A 16,743-nucleotide genomic window follows, 5' to 3' on the forward strand; every position below is an offset into this window, starting at 1 on the left:
GTCCAAATCGTTCATGCCGACCAGATATCCTAAATTAATCAAGTCCCATTTGCCAGCATTTGGCCCATATCCCTCTAAACCCTTCCTATTCATATACCCTTCCAGTTGCTTTTTAAATGTTGTAATTGTACCAGCCTCCACCATTTCCTCTGGCAGCTCGTTCCACATAAGCACCACCCTCTGTGTGAAAACGTTGCTCCTTAGGTCCATTTTAAATCTTTCCCCTCTAACCTTAAACCTATGCCGTCTGGTTTTAGACTCTCCTCCCACCCCCCATCCCACCTTGAGGAAAAGACCTTGTCTACTCACCCTCTCCATGCCCCTCATGATTTTATAAACCTCTATAAAGGTCACCCCTCAGTCTCTGACACTCCAGGGAAAATAGCCCCAGCCCATGCACTGCAAGGTCTCTTTGTTTAGCAAAGCTCCCCAGGACCTTACCATTAAGTGCATAAGTCCTGCCCTGATTTGCCTTTCCAAAATGCAGCACCTCACATTTATCCAAATTAAACTCCATCTTCCACTCCACGGCCCATTGGCTCATCTGATCAAGATCCCGTTGTACTCTGTGCTGTGCATTACACCTCTAAGTTTTGTGTCATCTGCAAACTTACTAACCATACCTCCCATATTTACATACAAACCATCTATATAAATGATGAAAAGCAGTGGACCTAGCACAATCCTTCCAGCACAGCGTTAGTCACATCCCTCCCGTCTGAAAAGAAACCCTCCCCCACCACCCTCTGTCTACCTTTACCTGTCAGAGCCAGTTCTGTACCCAAATGGCTAGTGGTCCCTGTATTCTAAGTGATCTAATCTTGCTAACCAGTCTATATGAGGAACCTTGTCAAACGCCTTACTGAAGTCCATACAGACCACATTCTCTGCTCGGCCCTCATCAATCCTCTTTGTTACTTCTTCAAAAAACTCAATCAAGTTAATGAGACATGATTTCCCACAGACAAAGCCATGTTGACTATCCCTAATCAATCCTTGTCTTTCCAAATACATGTAAACGCTGCCCTTCAGGATTCACATCCAACAACCTGCACACCATTGATGCCAGGCTCACCAGTCTGTAGTTCCCTGGCCTTTCCTTACCACCTTTCTTAAATAGTGGCACTGCTTTAGCTAACCTCCAGTCTTCCGGCACCTCACCTGCAGCTATCGATGATACAAATATCTCAGCAAGGGGCCCAGCAATCACTTCCCTAGCTTCCCACAGAGTTCTAGGGTACACCTGATCAGGTCCTGTGCGATTATCCACCTTTATAAGTTTTAAGCTGTCCAGTAGCTCCTCTTCTGTAATATGGACATTTTTCAAGATGTCGCTATTTATTTCCCCACGTTCTCTATCTTTCGTAACCTTCTCCACAGTAAACACTGATGCAAAATTCCTGTAAAGACTCCATCCCATTCTCTCAGCTCCTCTGTCTCCGTCGCATATGTTCCGACGAGCCCAACTTCAACAAGGGAGCCTCCAAAATGTCCACTTTCTTCCTCAACCGTGGATTCCCTAGCAGCATTGTTGACAGAGCCCTCAACCAGGTCTGACCCATCTCCCGCACTTCTGTCCTCACCCCTTCTCTTCCCTCCCACAACAGCGATAGGGTTCCCCTTATCCTCACCTACCATCCCACCAGCATCCACATCCAAAAGATCACCTAACGCCATTTCTGCCATCTCCAGTAAGATGCCACCACAGACACATATTCCCCTCCCCTCTCGTCTGCCTTCTGCAGGGACCATTCCCTCCACGACACCCTGGTCCACTCTTCCTTCACTCCCAACACCCCAACACAGCCCCACAGCACCTTCCCCTGTAACTGGCGAAGGTGCAACACCTGCCCATTTACCTCCTCCCTCCTCAGTTTCCAAGGGACCAAACATACCTTCCAGGTGAAGCAACACTTCACCTGTACTTCCCAGAATCTAATCTGCTGCATTCGCTGCTCACAATATGGTCTCTTCTACATTGGGGAAACGAAGCGTAGTCTGGGTGACGGCTTCACAGAACATCTACGTTCTGCTCAAAAAACAGACCTTGGGCTTCCAGTTGCCTACCATTTGAACACATCATCCTGTTCCCTGGCCAACATCTCTGTCTCTGACTTGCTGCAGTGTTCCAGCGAAGCTCAGCACAAGCTGGAAGAACAACACCTCATTTTCCGCTTGGGGACCCTGCAGCCCTCCGGACTCAATATCAAGTTCAATAATTTTAGGGCCTGAACTCCCCCATGTCCCAGCCCCCCACCCCACACACCAGGCCTTGTTACCACATAGCCTGCCATTACACACCCCCTGTTGTTAGTCACTAACAGTCCCCATTAACAACTATTCACCCTCCCAGCCGGATTGTTATCACCTTCTTTGTCTATCCTACTGCTCTTCTCTCTCTTTGGGCTCTATCCTATCATTTATTCCCTACCCCATCCCCCTCCCTATTTTCTGCTTATAAACCAATGTTTTCCCAGTTACCATCAGTTCTGAGGAAGGGTCACCGGACCCGAAACTTTAACTCTGATTTTTTCCTTCACAGATGCTGCCAGACCTGCCGAGCTTTTCCAGCTACTTCTGTCTTTGATGCAAAATACTTGTTTAGTATCTCCCCTATCTCCTGCAGTTCTACACATAGACAGCCTTGCTGATCTTTAAGGGGCCCTATTCTCTCCCTAGTTACCCATTTGTCCTTAACGTATTTGTTAAATCCATTTGGATTCTGTTTAAGCCTATTTGCCAAAGCTATCTCATGTCCCCTTTTTGTCCTCCTGATTTCCTTCTTAAGTATATTCCTACTGCCTTTATACTCTTCTAGGGATTCACTCGATCCCTGCTGTCTTTCCCTGACATATGTTTCCTTCTTATTCTTAACCAAAATCTCAATTTCTCTAGTCATCCAGCATTCTCCACACCTACCAGCCTTGCCCTTCACCCCAACAGGAACATCCTGTCTCTGGACTCTTGTTTTCTCATTTTTTGAAGGACTCGCATTTTCCAGCTGTCCCTTTACATGCAAACATCAGCCCCCAAGCAACTTTTGAAAGTTCTTGCCTAAAAATGTCAAAATTGGCCTTCCTCCTGTTTAGCACTTCAATTTTTAGATCTGGCCTCTCATTTTCCATCACTATTTTAAAACCAATAAAATTATGGTCACTGGCCTCAAAGTACTCCCCCACTGACACCCCGGTTACCTGCCCTGCCATATTTCCCAAGAGTAGGTCAAGTTTTGCACCCTCTCTGGTAGGTACATCCACATATTTGAACAGAAAATCTTGTACACACTGAACAAATTCCTCTCCATCCAAGCCCTTAACACTATGGCAGTTCCAGTCTATGTTTCGAAAGTTAAAAGATCCTCCCGTAACCACCCTATTATTCTTACACATAACTGAGATCTCCTTACAAATTCGTTTCTCAATTTCCTGAGGTAACAAGGTGTACAGCTGGATGAACACAGTAGGCCAAGCAGCATCAGAGGAGCAGGAAAGCTGACGTTTCAGGTCTGGACCCTTCTTCAGAAAATCATTCCGCTTTCCTGCTCCTCTGATGCTGCTTGGCCTGCTGTGTTCATCCAGCTCTACACCTTGTTATCTCAGATTCTCCAGCATCAGCAGTTCCTGCTATCTCTTCTCAATTTCCCGTTGACTATTGGGGCGGTGGGGGTGCCTAGAGTACAATCCCAATAAGGTGACCATCCTTTTCTTATTTCTCAGTTCCACTAAAATAAACTTTCCTGGATGTATACCCAGGAATATCCTCCCTAAATAGAGCCGCAATAGTATCCCTAATCAAAAACGCCAGTCCCTCTCCCCTCTTGCCACCCCCACGCCCTTCTATCCTTCCTATAGTATCTATAGCCTGGAACATTAAGCTTCCAGTCTTGTTCATCCCTGAGCCATGTCTCTGTAATTGTTATGATATCCCAGTCCCATGTTCCCAACCATGTGCTGAGTTCATCTGCCTTACCTGTTAGGACTCTTGCATTGAGATAAATGTAATTTAATTTATAAATCCTACCTTGTTCTCAGCTTTGTTCCTGCCTGCCCTGCCTGTTTGACTTAATCCCTTTCCCAACTATACGAGTCTCAGGCTGATGTCTTTCCTCACCATCTCCCTGGGTCCCACTCCACCTCCCCACCAGTCCCCTTAATAGTTTAAATCCTCCTGAGCAACTCTAGCAAATCTCCCTGCCGGTATGTTAGTCCCCTTCCCATTCAGGTGCAATCCTTTCTCCTTATACAGGTCGTTTCTACCCCAGAAGAGATTCCAATGATCCAAAATATGAATCCTCCCCTGCACCAGCTCCTCAACCACACATTCATCTGCTCTGTCCTCCTATTCCTACCCTCACTAGCCTGTGGCACTGGGAGTAATCCAGATATTACTACCATCAAGGTCCTCCTTTTTAAATTCTTGCCTAATTTCCTGTATTCTCTCCTCAGTCTCGTCCATTTCTCTTCCTATATCATTAGTTCCAATGTGTACAACGACCTCCTGCTGGTCCCTCTCCCCTTTGAGAATATTCTGCACCCTCTCCGAGAAAGCCTTGATCTTGGTGCCAGGGAGGCAACACACCATTCCGATGTCTCGCTGTCAGCTGCAGAAACGTCAGTCTGTGCCTCTGACTAGACAGTCCCCTATCATAATCAATCGCTTGGAACCTGACATACCCTTAGTTACTTTACAGCCAGTCTCAGTGCCAGAAACCTGGCTGTCAGTGCTACATTCCCCTGAGAATCCATCACCCCCTACATTTTCCAAAACAGCGAAGTACACTCACTATTGAACAGAGAGCCATTGTTTAAACTACATGAAGAGTCGGAAGGAATTTGCATTTGTTCTCCAGGTAGAAAACAGAACTTTGGTTGTAACCTGATAACGAATAGTTCTTTTAAATAACCATGTTCCAGACATGTGCATGTGAATAATCTTTATATGCACCTGAAGGTTCTTGCCTCACTGCTACTTCAAAAAGGATATGGGAAGTCACTCACTAGCCTTCACTAGCCACTAAATACCTTAAGCATATACATGGTATATAAAAGCCAAACATTTGCTGTCCACTCCAAGAAATTCTCATTTATATGTTACCGTGGCAGTAGATCAACAGTGTTTTAAAAGCAAATCAAATTGGTAGCCCTTAATGTTATGATCTCTGAAACCTGCTTTAATATTACCACATTTCCTATACATTCCACAGGAAAGCAAAATCCAGGCTTGTTTTCATTGCTTGGTAATCCAGAGAACTATCTCAAATGCCTTCATGACAGCAACATCTCTTTAAGGTTTACTATGACACCTGTATTTGTAGAAGCCACAAATAAACTCTGAAATATCAAAATAGCTGCTTGCTGAAACACAACATACAGAGGGACCTTGGGTTTCAAGTCCATAGCTCCCTGAAAGTGACTGCACAAGTAAATAGGGGGGAGGTGATGGCCTAGTGGTATTAACGCTGGACTGTTAATCCAGACGCTCAGGTAACGTTCTGGGGACCCAGGTTCAAAGCCCACCACAGCAGACGGTGGAATTTGAATTCAATAAATATCTGGAATTAATAATCTAATGATAACCATGTTGATTGTTGGAAAAACCCATCAGGTTCACTAATGTTCTTTAAGGAAGGAAACTGCCATCCTTACCTGGTATGGCCTACATGTGATTCCAGACCCACAGCAATGTGGTTGACTCTTATCTGCCCTCTGGGCAATTAGGGATGGGCAATAAATGTTCGCCCAGCCAGCGACGCCCTCATCCTGTGAACGAATAAAGAAAAAGAAGGCACATGGCTTGCTTGCCTTTATTGCTCGGGGAATTGAATACAGGAGTCAGGATGTCATGTTGCAGCTTTATAAGACTTTGGTTAGGCCACACATAGAGCATTGCGTCCAATTCTGGTCGCCACATTACAGGAAGGATGAAGAGACTTTGGAGAGAGTGCAGAAGAGGTTTACCAGGATGGTGCCTGGATTAGACAATATGAGCTATAAGGAGAGGCTAGAAAAATTCAGGTTGTTTTCTCTGGAGCGGCAGAGGCTGAGGAGAGATTTGACAGAAGTCAATAAAATTATGAGATGTGGAAATAGGGTTAGTGGTCAGAATCTTTTTCCCAGAGTTTAAATGGCTAAAACTAGGAGGCAGGTATTTAAGGTGAGAGGGGGAAAGTTCAAAGAAGATAAGAGGTGCAAGTTTTTTTTTAAACACAGAGTGGTAGGAGTGTGGAAATGTGCTACCTGAGGTGGTAGTGGGGCATATACAATAGAGGCGTTTAAGGGACTTTTAGATAAGCACATGAATATGTAAGGAATGGAGGGATATGGACCAACGGCAGGCAGAGGGGATTAGTTTAATTTGGCATCATGTTCGGAACAACATTGTGGGCTGAAGGGCCGGTTCCTGTGCTGTATTGTTCTATAAATCAAAGGTTTTCAGGTGGAGATAGGAACACAAAATGATCAGCCATGGTCTTTTTGGATGAATTAGCCAGGATCTTAAAAGATAAAAGGACATTAATGCATCAGATGGGTTTTTATGACAACAACATCAGTGACAGGGTCATTATTAAACTGAATTTTAACTCCAGATTGAAATTTCACCATCTGCCACGATAGGATTTGAACATATGACCCCTGACCTTTAATCTGGGGTTCTGCATCACTAGCCCAGTGATATTATTGCTACACTCACGCCACAAAATCAGATTACGTGGACATTGCCACATTGCTGTTTGTGGGATCTTACCATGTACCATGTTTTCTACATTACAACAGCGATGACACCTCATTGGCTGTGACTGCTTTGGGATGTCTTCAGAGAGTTGCTGGAAAAATTGCATGTTTTTAATTCTGTTCAGAACAGACCAACACTTCTCGCTTACCTGTTACAATCCTTGTGTTGATTCCCAGTTTGTTGTTTGAGGGTATTGGCACATCTTTCATAAACAGCTCCTTACAGATCCGTAAGGAAGATCCATTTTTTACATCTGTGTCATAGGCGTAATTCCCAACAGTCATATTCTGTAGCTGCAAATACTTGGTGGGAAAGTGCATTTAACTAAATATTTATAACAAACACTGTGGCACAAAACATAAAGGAAAAAAAGGACAAAATTCAACATTCTCCATCTTTTGCTAAAGGCACCTTACCATCTGACAGAATGACTGTTCCGAAATGTTCCAATCTATAAAGCTGATGTTGTCAGTGAAGGTTTCCTCAAACAAAATGTCTATTGTGTCTCAGGTTTGCTGCAGTGAGTGCAAGCTGGATGCACAGCATCTCATTTTCTGCTTGGGGACCCCGCAACCTTTGGACTCAGTATTGAGTTCAATAACTTTAGGGCCTGAGCACCGTCTGCTCTGTCCTTTACCCACCTACACACCCCAGGCCCTGTCATCACTTTCAGCACAGCCAATCCATTTTCACCCACTCATTGTCGCCATTATTAGTTTTTCTCCATCTCTGGTTTACTATCAACTGTCCCTTTGTCTGTCACTGTCTCTCTTTCTCTCTGGGCACAGCCTCCAGGGTAGATAAAGATAAACAGCATTCAGGAGAGATAACAAGGTGTAGAGCTGGATGAACACAGCAGGCCAAGCAGCATCAGAGGAGCAGGAAAGCTGACGTGTCGGGCCTGGACCCTTCTGTGTTCATTCAGCTCTACACCTTGTTATCTCAGACTCCAGCATCAGCAGTTCCTACTATCTTTCAGGAGAGATGTTAGGAAGCAGTTCTATACATAAAGGGTGGGAGAGGTTTGGAACTCTCTTGCAAAAACAGCATTGGATGCAGAATCAGTTATTAATTTTAAATTGAGATTGAGTTAGGCCACAGATCAGACATGATCTCATTGATTAGTGGAACAGGTTCAAGGGGCTGAATGGCCTACTCCTATTCCCATGTTCCTATACACTCACTCCTCTTTGCCTGCTCCCGGTCATCAGCATATAAATAACAGCCTTTTCCGAGCTACTGTCAGTTCTGAAGAAGTGTCATTGGACTCTAAACATTAACTCTGTTTCTCTCTCCACAGATGCTGCCAGACCTGCTGAGTTTCTCCAGGAATTTCTGTTTTTTGTTCGGAATTACTATTGACACTTCAGTGATGGTTATTTCTCATAACCTTTCAAGTGGGGCTGATCCCCCTGTGAACTGTTTGATTATCTATTTGAGAGAATAATTGGGAGCTGTATTGAGGCCAGTCCTTATATTATCTCAGAATCACAGACTGGAGACAGCAAGAAGGAGGCCATTTGGCCCATTATGTCTGTGTTCGCCCTCTGCAAGAGCAACTCACCTCAATACAATCACATGAGGGGGATGGGGGTAATGCCAATTTTTGAGGCAGACTCGGTGTCAGTCTCAGGACTCCAACACTGAGTCCAAAAATCAAAACAAAAGAATATAAAACATTCCTCTAGCACCACCTCCCCATCACCCCTCACACCACCTTTCTCTATCCATTCTCATGATCATCTCATATCCCCAAGCCAACTTTGTTGCCTTGCCATGCCATACCTACTACAATCCACCAGCCATTCCCCCATCACCTACCATGGCATCCTGGGTATCCACATGTACACAAGCACATTGGGAAAAAAATATGTAGTTCTATTACTCAAAGTTCTACATCACAGACTGCAGTCTGTTGAGAAATGCATTTCCATTCACAGACACATTTTGTCTTGAGCACTTTGACACTATTTGACAGATCTTCAAAATCTGGACAGTTCTAAAGGGTTTTGGTATCCCTTCACACACAATCTTCTTCACCATTAACAATCCCAAAGAGCACATAACCCCACCTCCCCAGCCCCAAAAGGGGGTTACTAACAGCCCTCCTGCAGACTACCCCTGCCCCCACCCCAAGGTGTCCTGGGAACATAGCCACAGGGATAGCTCCAAAAAGGCACACTTACTATTCCGGTAAAATACACTGAGAACAAACTTCCTCTTCCCCGGTCTAATCTCCACACTCCAGAATAACCCTGATGCTAACCCAAACATTAATGCTAGCGCTAACCCCAAACCAACTTCAAACATCACAGTCTTCAAAACCTGAAATCAGCAAAGCAGCTGGTCATTTTAAAGAACACCTACATCGCACCCCTGCCCCAACAAAATGGGGGATGTGGAAGGGAAATGGGGTTTAGGATTTCAAACATCTGCCATCATTTCTGCCAAGGCAGAGGGTCTTCCTCATGGCAAAAACCACAGCCTTTCTCTAATTATAGTCAAATCCCTTTCTTAATGTCCTGGTGTCTAAAAATGATCTGTGCACTTTAACTCCCAGGTCAGGTTGGTCCTGCACCCCCTTTAGAATTGTACCCTTTCTTTAAAATTGCCTCTCCTTTTTCTTTATGCCAATATGAATCATGTCACACTTTTCTGCATTGAACTACATCTGCACTGCCTCCTTCCTGAACTGTCCCCTTCCTGCACTGCCCCCTTCCTGCACTGCCCCCATATTGTAATGCCCCCTTCCTGCACTGCCCCCATACTGCACTCCTACCAGCCTGCCTGTGTTCTAACACAAGAGCAAGGAAGAAGAAGCCTGTTCTGCCATCCAATAGGTTCATGGATGATCCGATTTCAACCTCAATTCTACACTCCTGCATTCTTGCAACCTATCACTATCCTTTTCCCCTTGATGGAGAATCAATGACAAGGGAGCATAGTTTTAAGGTAAGGGGCATGAGATTTAGAGAAATAAGATAAACCCATAGGAGATATACAGCACAGAAACAGACCTTTCAGTTCAACTTGTCCATGCTGACCAGATATACTAAACTGATCTAGTCCCATTTGTCAGCATTTGGCCCATATCCTTCTAAACCGTTCCTATTTATGTACCCATCCAGATGCCTTTTAAATGTGAAGTCACATGCCTGCATGTTATAGTCAAACAGGTTTATTTGGAGTCACAAGCTTTCAGAGCGCTGCTCCGATGTTAGCTGAATCATTTGATGAAGGAGCAGCGCTCCGAAAGCTTGTGATTTCAAATAAACCTGTTCGACTACAACCTGGTGTCCTGTACCTTCTGATTTTGTCCACCCCAATCCAACACCAGCACCTCCACATCGTGGCCTTGTAAATGTTGTAACTGGAGCAGCCTTCATCACTTCCTCTGGCAGCTCATTCCATACACACACCACCCTCTGTGTCAAGAAGTTGCCCCTCAGGTCCCTTTCGTGAGGCAAAACTTTTTCACCCAGAGGGTGTTGGGAATCTGGAAGTCATTGTCTATGAAAGGTGGTAGAGGCAGAAACCCTCATAACATTGGAGGAGTATTTAGATGGGCACTTGCAAATGCCAAGGCATACAAGGCTATGTGGCAAGTGCTTGGAAATTGGATTAGAATAGTTAGGGCGTTGCTTTTGACTAGCATGGACATGATAGTCTAAGGGCCTTTTTCTGTACTGTCGACCTCTATGGCTGTAACCTCCTCACAGGTCACAATACTTCCCATATTTTGCATCCGCAAATTTTGAAATTGTGCTTTTTACGTCAAAGTCATGAGCATTAAAATGGATCTAGAAAAGCAGTGATCCTAATTCCAATCCCTGGGAACCCAGTCTTTTGTCCAAGCATCCACCACTCTCTATCACTCAGACAGCTTCATTTCCTTACTGCCACTTCCTTTTTTATTTCAAAGGTATCAGCTCTGCTGACAAATCTATTACAAGAAAATCCTTTTAAAACTTTTGGAAGTTCGTGTACACCACATCAACAGTGTTCCCCTCATCAACCCTCTGAGTTTCCTGATGAGATAACTCAGTCAAGGTAACTGAACACACTTTATTCCCTACAATTCACCAAAGATCCTCAGACAGCACCTTCCAAACACATGACCACTTCCATCTAAAAGGACAAAGGCAGCAGATAAAAGGGAACACTGCCCTGTGCAAGTTCCTGTCCAATCCACTCACCAGCCTGATTTGGAAATATATTGCTGTTATTTCACGGTCACTGGGTCAAAATCCTGGAATTTCCTCCCTAAGGGCATTGTGGGCCAACCTACAACATATGGACAACAGTGTTTCAAGAAGGCAGTTCACCACCACAATCTCAAGGGGCAATTAGGGATGATACTGCTGCCGTCCCCTTGCTTCCTCTTCCTTAGTGCTCAGCCCTGCCTTTCCAAAGCCAGGTTTTTGTTATTGCTAAAACATCATATTCCCATGCAACTATCTGCACCTGCCACTCACTGCTGATATTTATAGCCTTTCCCACACTCTCAGTCGTATGCAGTAAACCTCTGTCCTTTTTACTTCCATGCCACCTGATACTTTACTAATTATTACACACATGCTATCTATCACTCTCTCCACATTTCTCCTCTTTAATGCTCTCTCCTGGCTCCCTTGCTCCTGATAGTTGGTTTGAATACCACCTGACCTTGCTATAACTGTGCGAGCTAATTGGTTCCAGTCCTGTTAGGGTGCATACCATCAGCCTGCACAGAGCCCTGCACTAACCTAGCCCACAACAGATAACCAGCCCATGGTCACACTGTCTTCTATACAGGGAGTGGGGTCACTGCGTGTAAACGTGAATTCCTACATCACACAATTAACCACACAGAAACATTCTTCTGTGGCTTTGAGGGCGTGAAGGCTTTTTCATGTATGTGCACATGCTTGTCTGGTGTGTGTGTGACAGAGTTATGGTGGGACAGTGTGCATGAGAGAGACAGGGTGTGTGTGTGTGTGTGTGTGTGTGTGTGTGTGTGTGTGTATGTGTGAGAGAGAGTGTGTGTGTGTGTGTGTGGTGGTATGTGCATGTATGTTTGCGTGTATATGTGCACGTGTGTGTGTGTATGGATTGTCAATCAATCAATCAATCTTTTAATCCCTAATCCCATTAAAATCATTTGGGTGCCTTATTATGTATTTTAAAAGGGAACCCTGACAGTTCAAACTGGAATTAGACGCATCCAGAAAGTTTCATAGTTTTTGCATTGCATGCTCATGGAAAAAAAAAACACAACAAATCAAAAACTGCAAATCAAAAACTGCAAATCAAACCCACGTTTAACACAAGTCAAAGGGCTGGTTTAGCTCAATACCTGGTTAATAGTGTAAAACATGCTACTGTAAACTTCTTGCTGGGTGTAGATGATAAAACTGCCGTCATTCTCATCTGGCCCTTGGTATCCTTTCAGGAAGAGGTGCTTAAAGGTGATGGCATTTTCTTCTTTGAAGGATGCGACAAGTTGGTTACTCAGACCAAAGAGAATCAGCTGAAAAAGACGAGATAAAAGTTGTCACTCAAAGTGATGAGAAACGCATGGATCCATCACAAACTAAAACTCACAGATGCTCTCTGACACCACCCTGTCCTTGTGCAAAGCAAGGACCCACAGTAGTGACAACCAGCCTCATTATCACTCAGGTTTTATGGATTTTGTCTGCTCACGTTCCTTTATGGGGCAAAGATCAGGATATCAACAACAGCAAGCATTTATATAGCACCTTTAAATGTTGTGAAATGTCCCTAGTTGCATCACAGGACCATTTATTTAATGGAACTTGACCCCGAACCACAGAAATACAGGTCAAAATCTGGTCAAATTTAAAGGAGCCTCGTGAAAGGGAGGTGGATACAGAGCGAGGAAGAGATAGAGATAGCGATTGAGATAGAGAGCTAGAGCTAGATGGAGAGATGGAGATGGAGAGAGAGGAAGAGAGATAAAGAGAGATGGGTGGCATGGTGACTCAGTGGTTAGTAATGCTGCCTCAGCGTGCCAGGGACCCGGGTTCGATTCCAGCCTTGGGCAACTGTCTGTGTGGAGTTTGTACATTCTCCCCATGTCTGCGTGGGTTTCCTCTGGGTCCTCTGGTTTCCTCCCACAGTCCAAAGATGTGCAGGTTAGGTGGATTGGCTGTGCTAAATTGTCCCATACTATCCAGGGATGTGCAGGTTAGGTGGATTGGCCATGAGAAATGCAGGGTTACAGGGATAAGGTAGGGGTGTGGGTCTTTGTGGGATGGTCTTTGGAGGGTTGCTATGACTCGCTGAGCTGAATGGCCTGCTTCCACACTGTAGGGGATTTTATGAAAGATGTAGAAAGAAGAAGAAAGATGGATATGCTGAGATTTATAGCGTGAATTCCAGAGTTTTGAGCCCTGCATGCCACAATGGTGAAGCAATGCAAGTTGGTGATAGCAGATTTGGAAGGTACAGAGATCTCATAAAGGGCTGCGGGGTTCAGGGATGCTCCTGAGATGGGAGGGAATAATGTCAGGGAGGGAGTTATAAACAAAAAAAAAAAATCAAGATATCATCCATCAGGGAGACAATATAAATCAGTGGGCCCTGGGTGGAAGCATCCACATTGGTCCAACCTTCCCTATATCTGCAATACCCTGCCCACAGACCCACGCAGGCACACAGACCGACACTACACTCTCTCACACACACACACACACACACACACACACACACACACACACACGGGCACAATTTCTGAAAGAAACGCTGACGTCAGATCTGAGATGAAACTATTTCCTGGTACAAGCTGCTTCCGCCCCCACCCCGACCAATCCTACAGTTTTTTCTTCAAGCCACAGCAACTTTGGTGAATTCCACTCTCTCACTCCGAGCATCAGGAGGCCATTCAGCCTTCCAGCAAGTTACAGCATTCGATTCAAACATTGCTGTTCTCTGGTTCAACTCCAGTGAGCCACTTGACAGGGACAGAAACTATCATAGGCCCTGATCTCATCAAACACAAACGGTGGGAAGAGAAAAGGAGAGAAATGTGCATTCCATCGTCCCTGATGCTGTTACAGTGTCAACTTTGGAAGTATTAATGAACACAGCATTCACATACAACATTTTGGCAAAGTGTTCTTTCAGATTTCACTCCTTAAAAGGCATAGCAATAGTTTGAGGATAACATGCTCACTTTTTGAATTCCTCTGCATCTGCTGAAGACCTTGTTTAGATTGTTCCTCAAACTCTGGCCATGCAATTAGCCCTCGTACTTAAACCGCTTTTAGCTTGGTATTGTTCTGGTGCATGTCCCTTGCAGATATGGCCTTCCTAAAGCTCACTAACTGAAACTGAACTCCCAGTGGGGATTGAGGGAGCAGCAGAGGCCTGGATACAAGGATTTAGCTACAGTCCTCAAAGTACAGATTTTTTTAACTATTTTTAAAAAAAGAGCCAGCATTTATTGCCCGTCCTTAATTGACAAAGTGGTGATGAGACAACTGTTTGACAACAATGGGGTAAGCTGCTGGGCCATTTCAGACACCAGTGGAACTGGAGTCACACATGGACTATGTAGTGGGAGAGGGCAGATTATGGGTCAGACTGGGGTAAAAATGGCTAATTATGGGTCATTTGGGATTAGTGAATCAGATGGCTCTCTTTTTAAAAGTCTGTTTCAGTAATTTTATCGTGACCATGACACTTTGCAGCTTCTTTGAGCATTTGAGAATTATTTGATTAATTAAATTTAAATTTCTCGGGACGTACCTCCGTACAGAGACATTAGCCACTGGCATACCAGTGCAGTAACATATCAATCAGTAAATACAAAGCCAGCCCTGGTTAGTACTGGGATTGTAGAAATACGTAACAACGGTTAGGGAAGGTATTGGGATTGTATGAGAAAAGTTATGACTAAGAGGTGCTTACTTCTAACTCTGCCTCAGTTACCAGAAGACTTCAATAAACACCAAGACCTGATGGGAAAACCACAAGAAATGATGAGGAAAGAATAATGGGAGCTCTGATCAAAATTACCAAAGTTCTGAGGGCAAAGGGACTGTACTAATGTAGAAAAATCACAGGGACAGCATAAAGGTATTTTTAATTCGCTAATTTCTCCGAATGTTTCTCTTTAACAGAGTAATAAATAAGGGAGGAAATCAAAGCTAATGAAAGCAAAATATCGCAGATCCAAACACAGAGATTGCTGGAGAAACTCAACAGATCAGCCAGTTTCCTCAGACAGATCCTCAGGAGCTGGTTGACTGGCAGTCAGACATCAACAAGGACAGATGTTGCTGGAAATCAGAAACAAAAACAGAAATTGCTGGAAAAGCTCAGCAGGTCTGGCAGCATCTGTGGAGAGAAATCAGAGCTAACGTTACCCCAGTCAAGTTCTGAGCAAGGGTCACTGAACCTGAAATATTAACTCTGTTTTCTCTCCACAGATGCTGCTGGACCGGCTGAGTTTCTCCAGCAATTTCTGTTTTTGTTGAGGGTAATGAGTTGTTCTGCTTTCTGATTGGCGTTGAAAGTCAGCTTGTCACAAGGATGTATTCGTTGGCTGACCAATATTTGGAGCCTGGAGTAAAATCATGTGACAAAACACCCAGGAACAGATTTCATTACAGCTGCCAACGTTAATTGTGTTTTGAAGAACAGCTTCTGTCTTCAGCACAGAGTTATGAACCACAAAGGTAAGAGGCAATTCACCTGTTGTTGATAAAGCACTGGGCTTGGATTTTCCACAGCGTTGAGACCCATTTCATATTGTTTCAAACAGGACCACTAGATTCGAAATGTTAACTCTGCCTTCTCTCCACAGATGCTGCCAGACCTGCTGAGTTTCTCCAGCAATTTCTATTTTTGTTTCACATCGTTCCAAGATAGGCATTGACAGATCATGCCTTTCCTTTGGCTGGAACTGCCCCAGCTTTTCCAGGGACTGAGTCAAATCCAGAGATTGGCCAGCGTAGAGAACGAGCAAGGACTTGATGAGGCAAATAGAGTCCCCATGGTCCCAGAGGACTGCTCTCTCATTAGAGAGGGACGACCAGTGGGGGTTTAACCGGAGGGTCACCACGCCTCAGGCGAGGGGAGAGATTGAGAAGGAGAGTCCCTCACAGTAACCTCAGCCCGTGTGGGAATTGAACCCATACTGTAGGCATCGCTCTGCACGACAAATCCAGCCAACTGAGCTAAACCAATCAAGATAAGGCAACCAATATAGATGCAAATAGTGAAGGTAAAGATAGGGAAAAGAAGGCCATGGTGCTGGGTTGAAATGGGGTTGGGCGAGAAGCATGGATTGGATGGGGCACATGATCTTCATTTTATGTTGCAAGGAAGCATGGGATAAGTTCTTCATCAGCAAGGGTGAAAGGTTACCGGAGGGAGGCAGGAATGTGGAAATGAGATTACTGTCAGAGGGATGGGCAATAAATGCTGGCCTAGTCAGCAATACCCACATCCCATGGGAATGAATAAAAAATAATCAAACCAGCTGTGATACTATTGCATGACAGTTCTTCGTTTGTATGTTAATTTATAATAATAATTAATTAAGTGTTAACATGATTACAAAAAGAGTTGTTGATGCCTATCGTATCAGAATTGCAGAATGGAGTGGTTAATAGATGATACAGGCTAATTTCTTTGGTAAAGAGATAGCAGAAAGGTGCTGCCCCCAAGATGGAATTTAAAATTAAAGAAGGGACTTCTGGATGAAAGAGGAACAAAATACCATAAATATATTTATCACCACAGGAATTCAGAAAAAAAATACCATCTTAACTCAGAGTGGGGAGAAAGTAGAACTCATGACCACAGCAGATGGTTGAGGTAAATAACGGAAATGTGTTTAAGTGTAAACTTGATATACACAAGGCAAAGAGAAATAGAAAGCTCTGACAGCAGGGTGAGGTAACAACAGAGATAGTAGGAACTGCAGATGCTGGAGAATCCGAGACAACAAGGTGCAGGGCTGGATGAACACAGCAGGCCAAGCAGCATCATAGGAGCAGA

General features: G+C 44.4%; 1 protein-coding gene across 1 annotated transcript in view; it reads right to left on the bottom strand.

The window, feature by feature from the left end:
* Positions 1–16,743, bottom strand: part of LOC109922647 (mucolipin-2-like) — a 67,125-nt gene that overhangs the window by 38,531 nt on the left and 11,851 nt on the right. Inside the window, exons 4-5 of the mRNA XM_048602378.1 lie at positions 12,068–12,241; positions 6,881–7,034 (exon numbers count right to left, since the gene is read on the bottom strand). Coding sequence (XP_048458335.1) covers positions 6,881–7,034; positions 12,068–12,241 — 328 coding nt within the window. The remainder of the gene's footprint in view (positions 1–6,880; positions 7,035–12,067; positions 12,242–16,743) is intronic.

The sequence above is a fragment of the Rhincodon typus genome, chromosome 10 (genome assembly GCF_021869965.1).
Source record: "Rhincodon typus isolate 14 chromosome 10, sRhiTyp1.1, whole genome shotgun sequence".
Lineage (NCBI taxonomy): Eukaryota > Metazoa > Chordata > Chondrichthyes > Orectolobiformes > Rhincodontidae > Rhincodon > Rhincodon typus.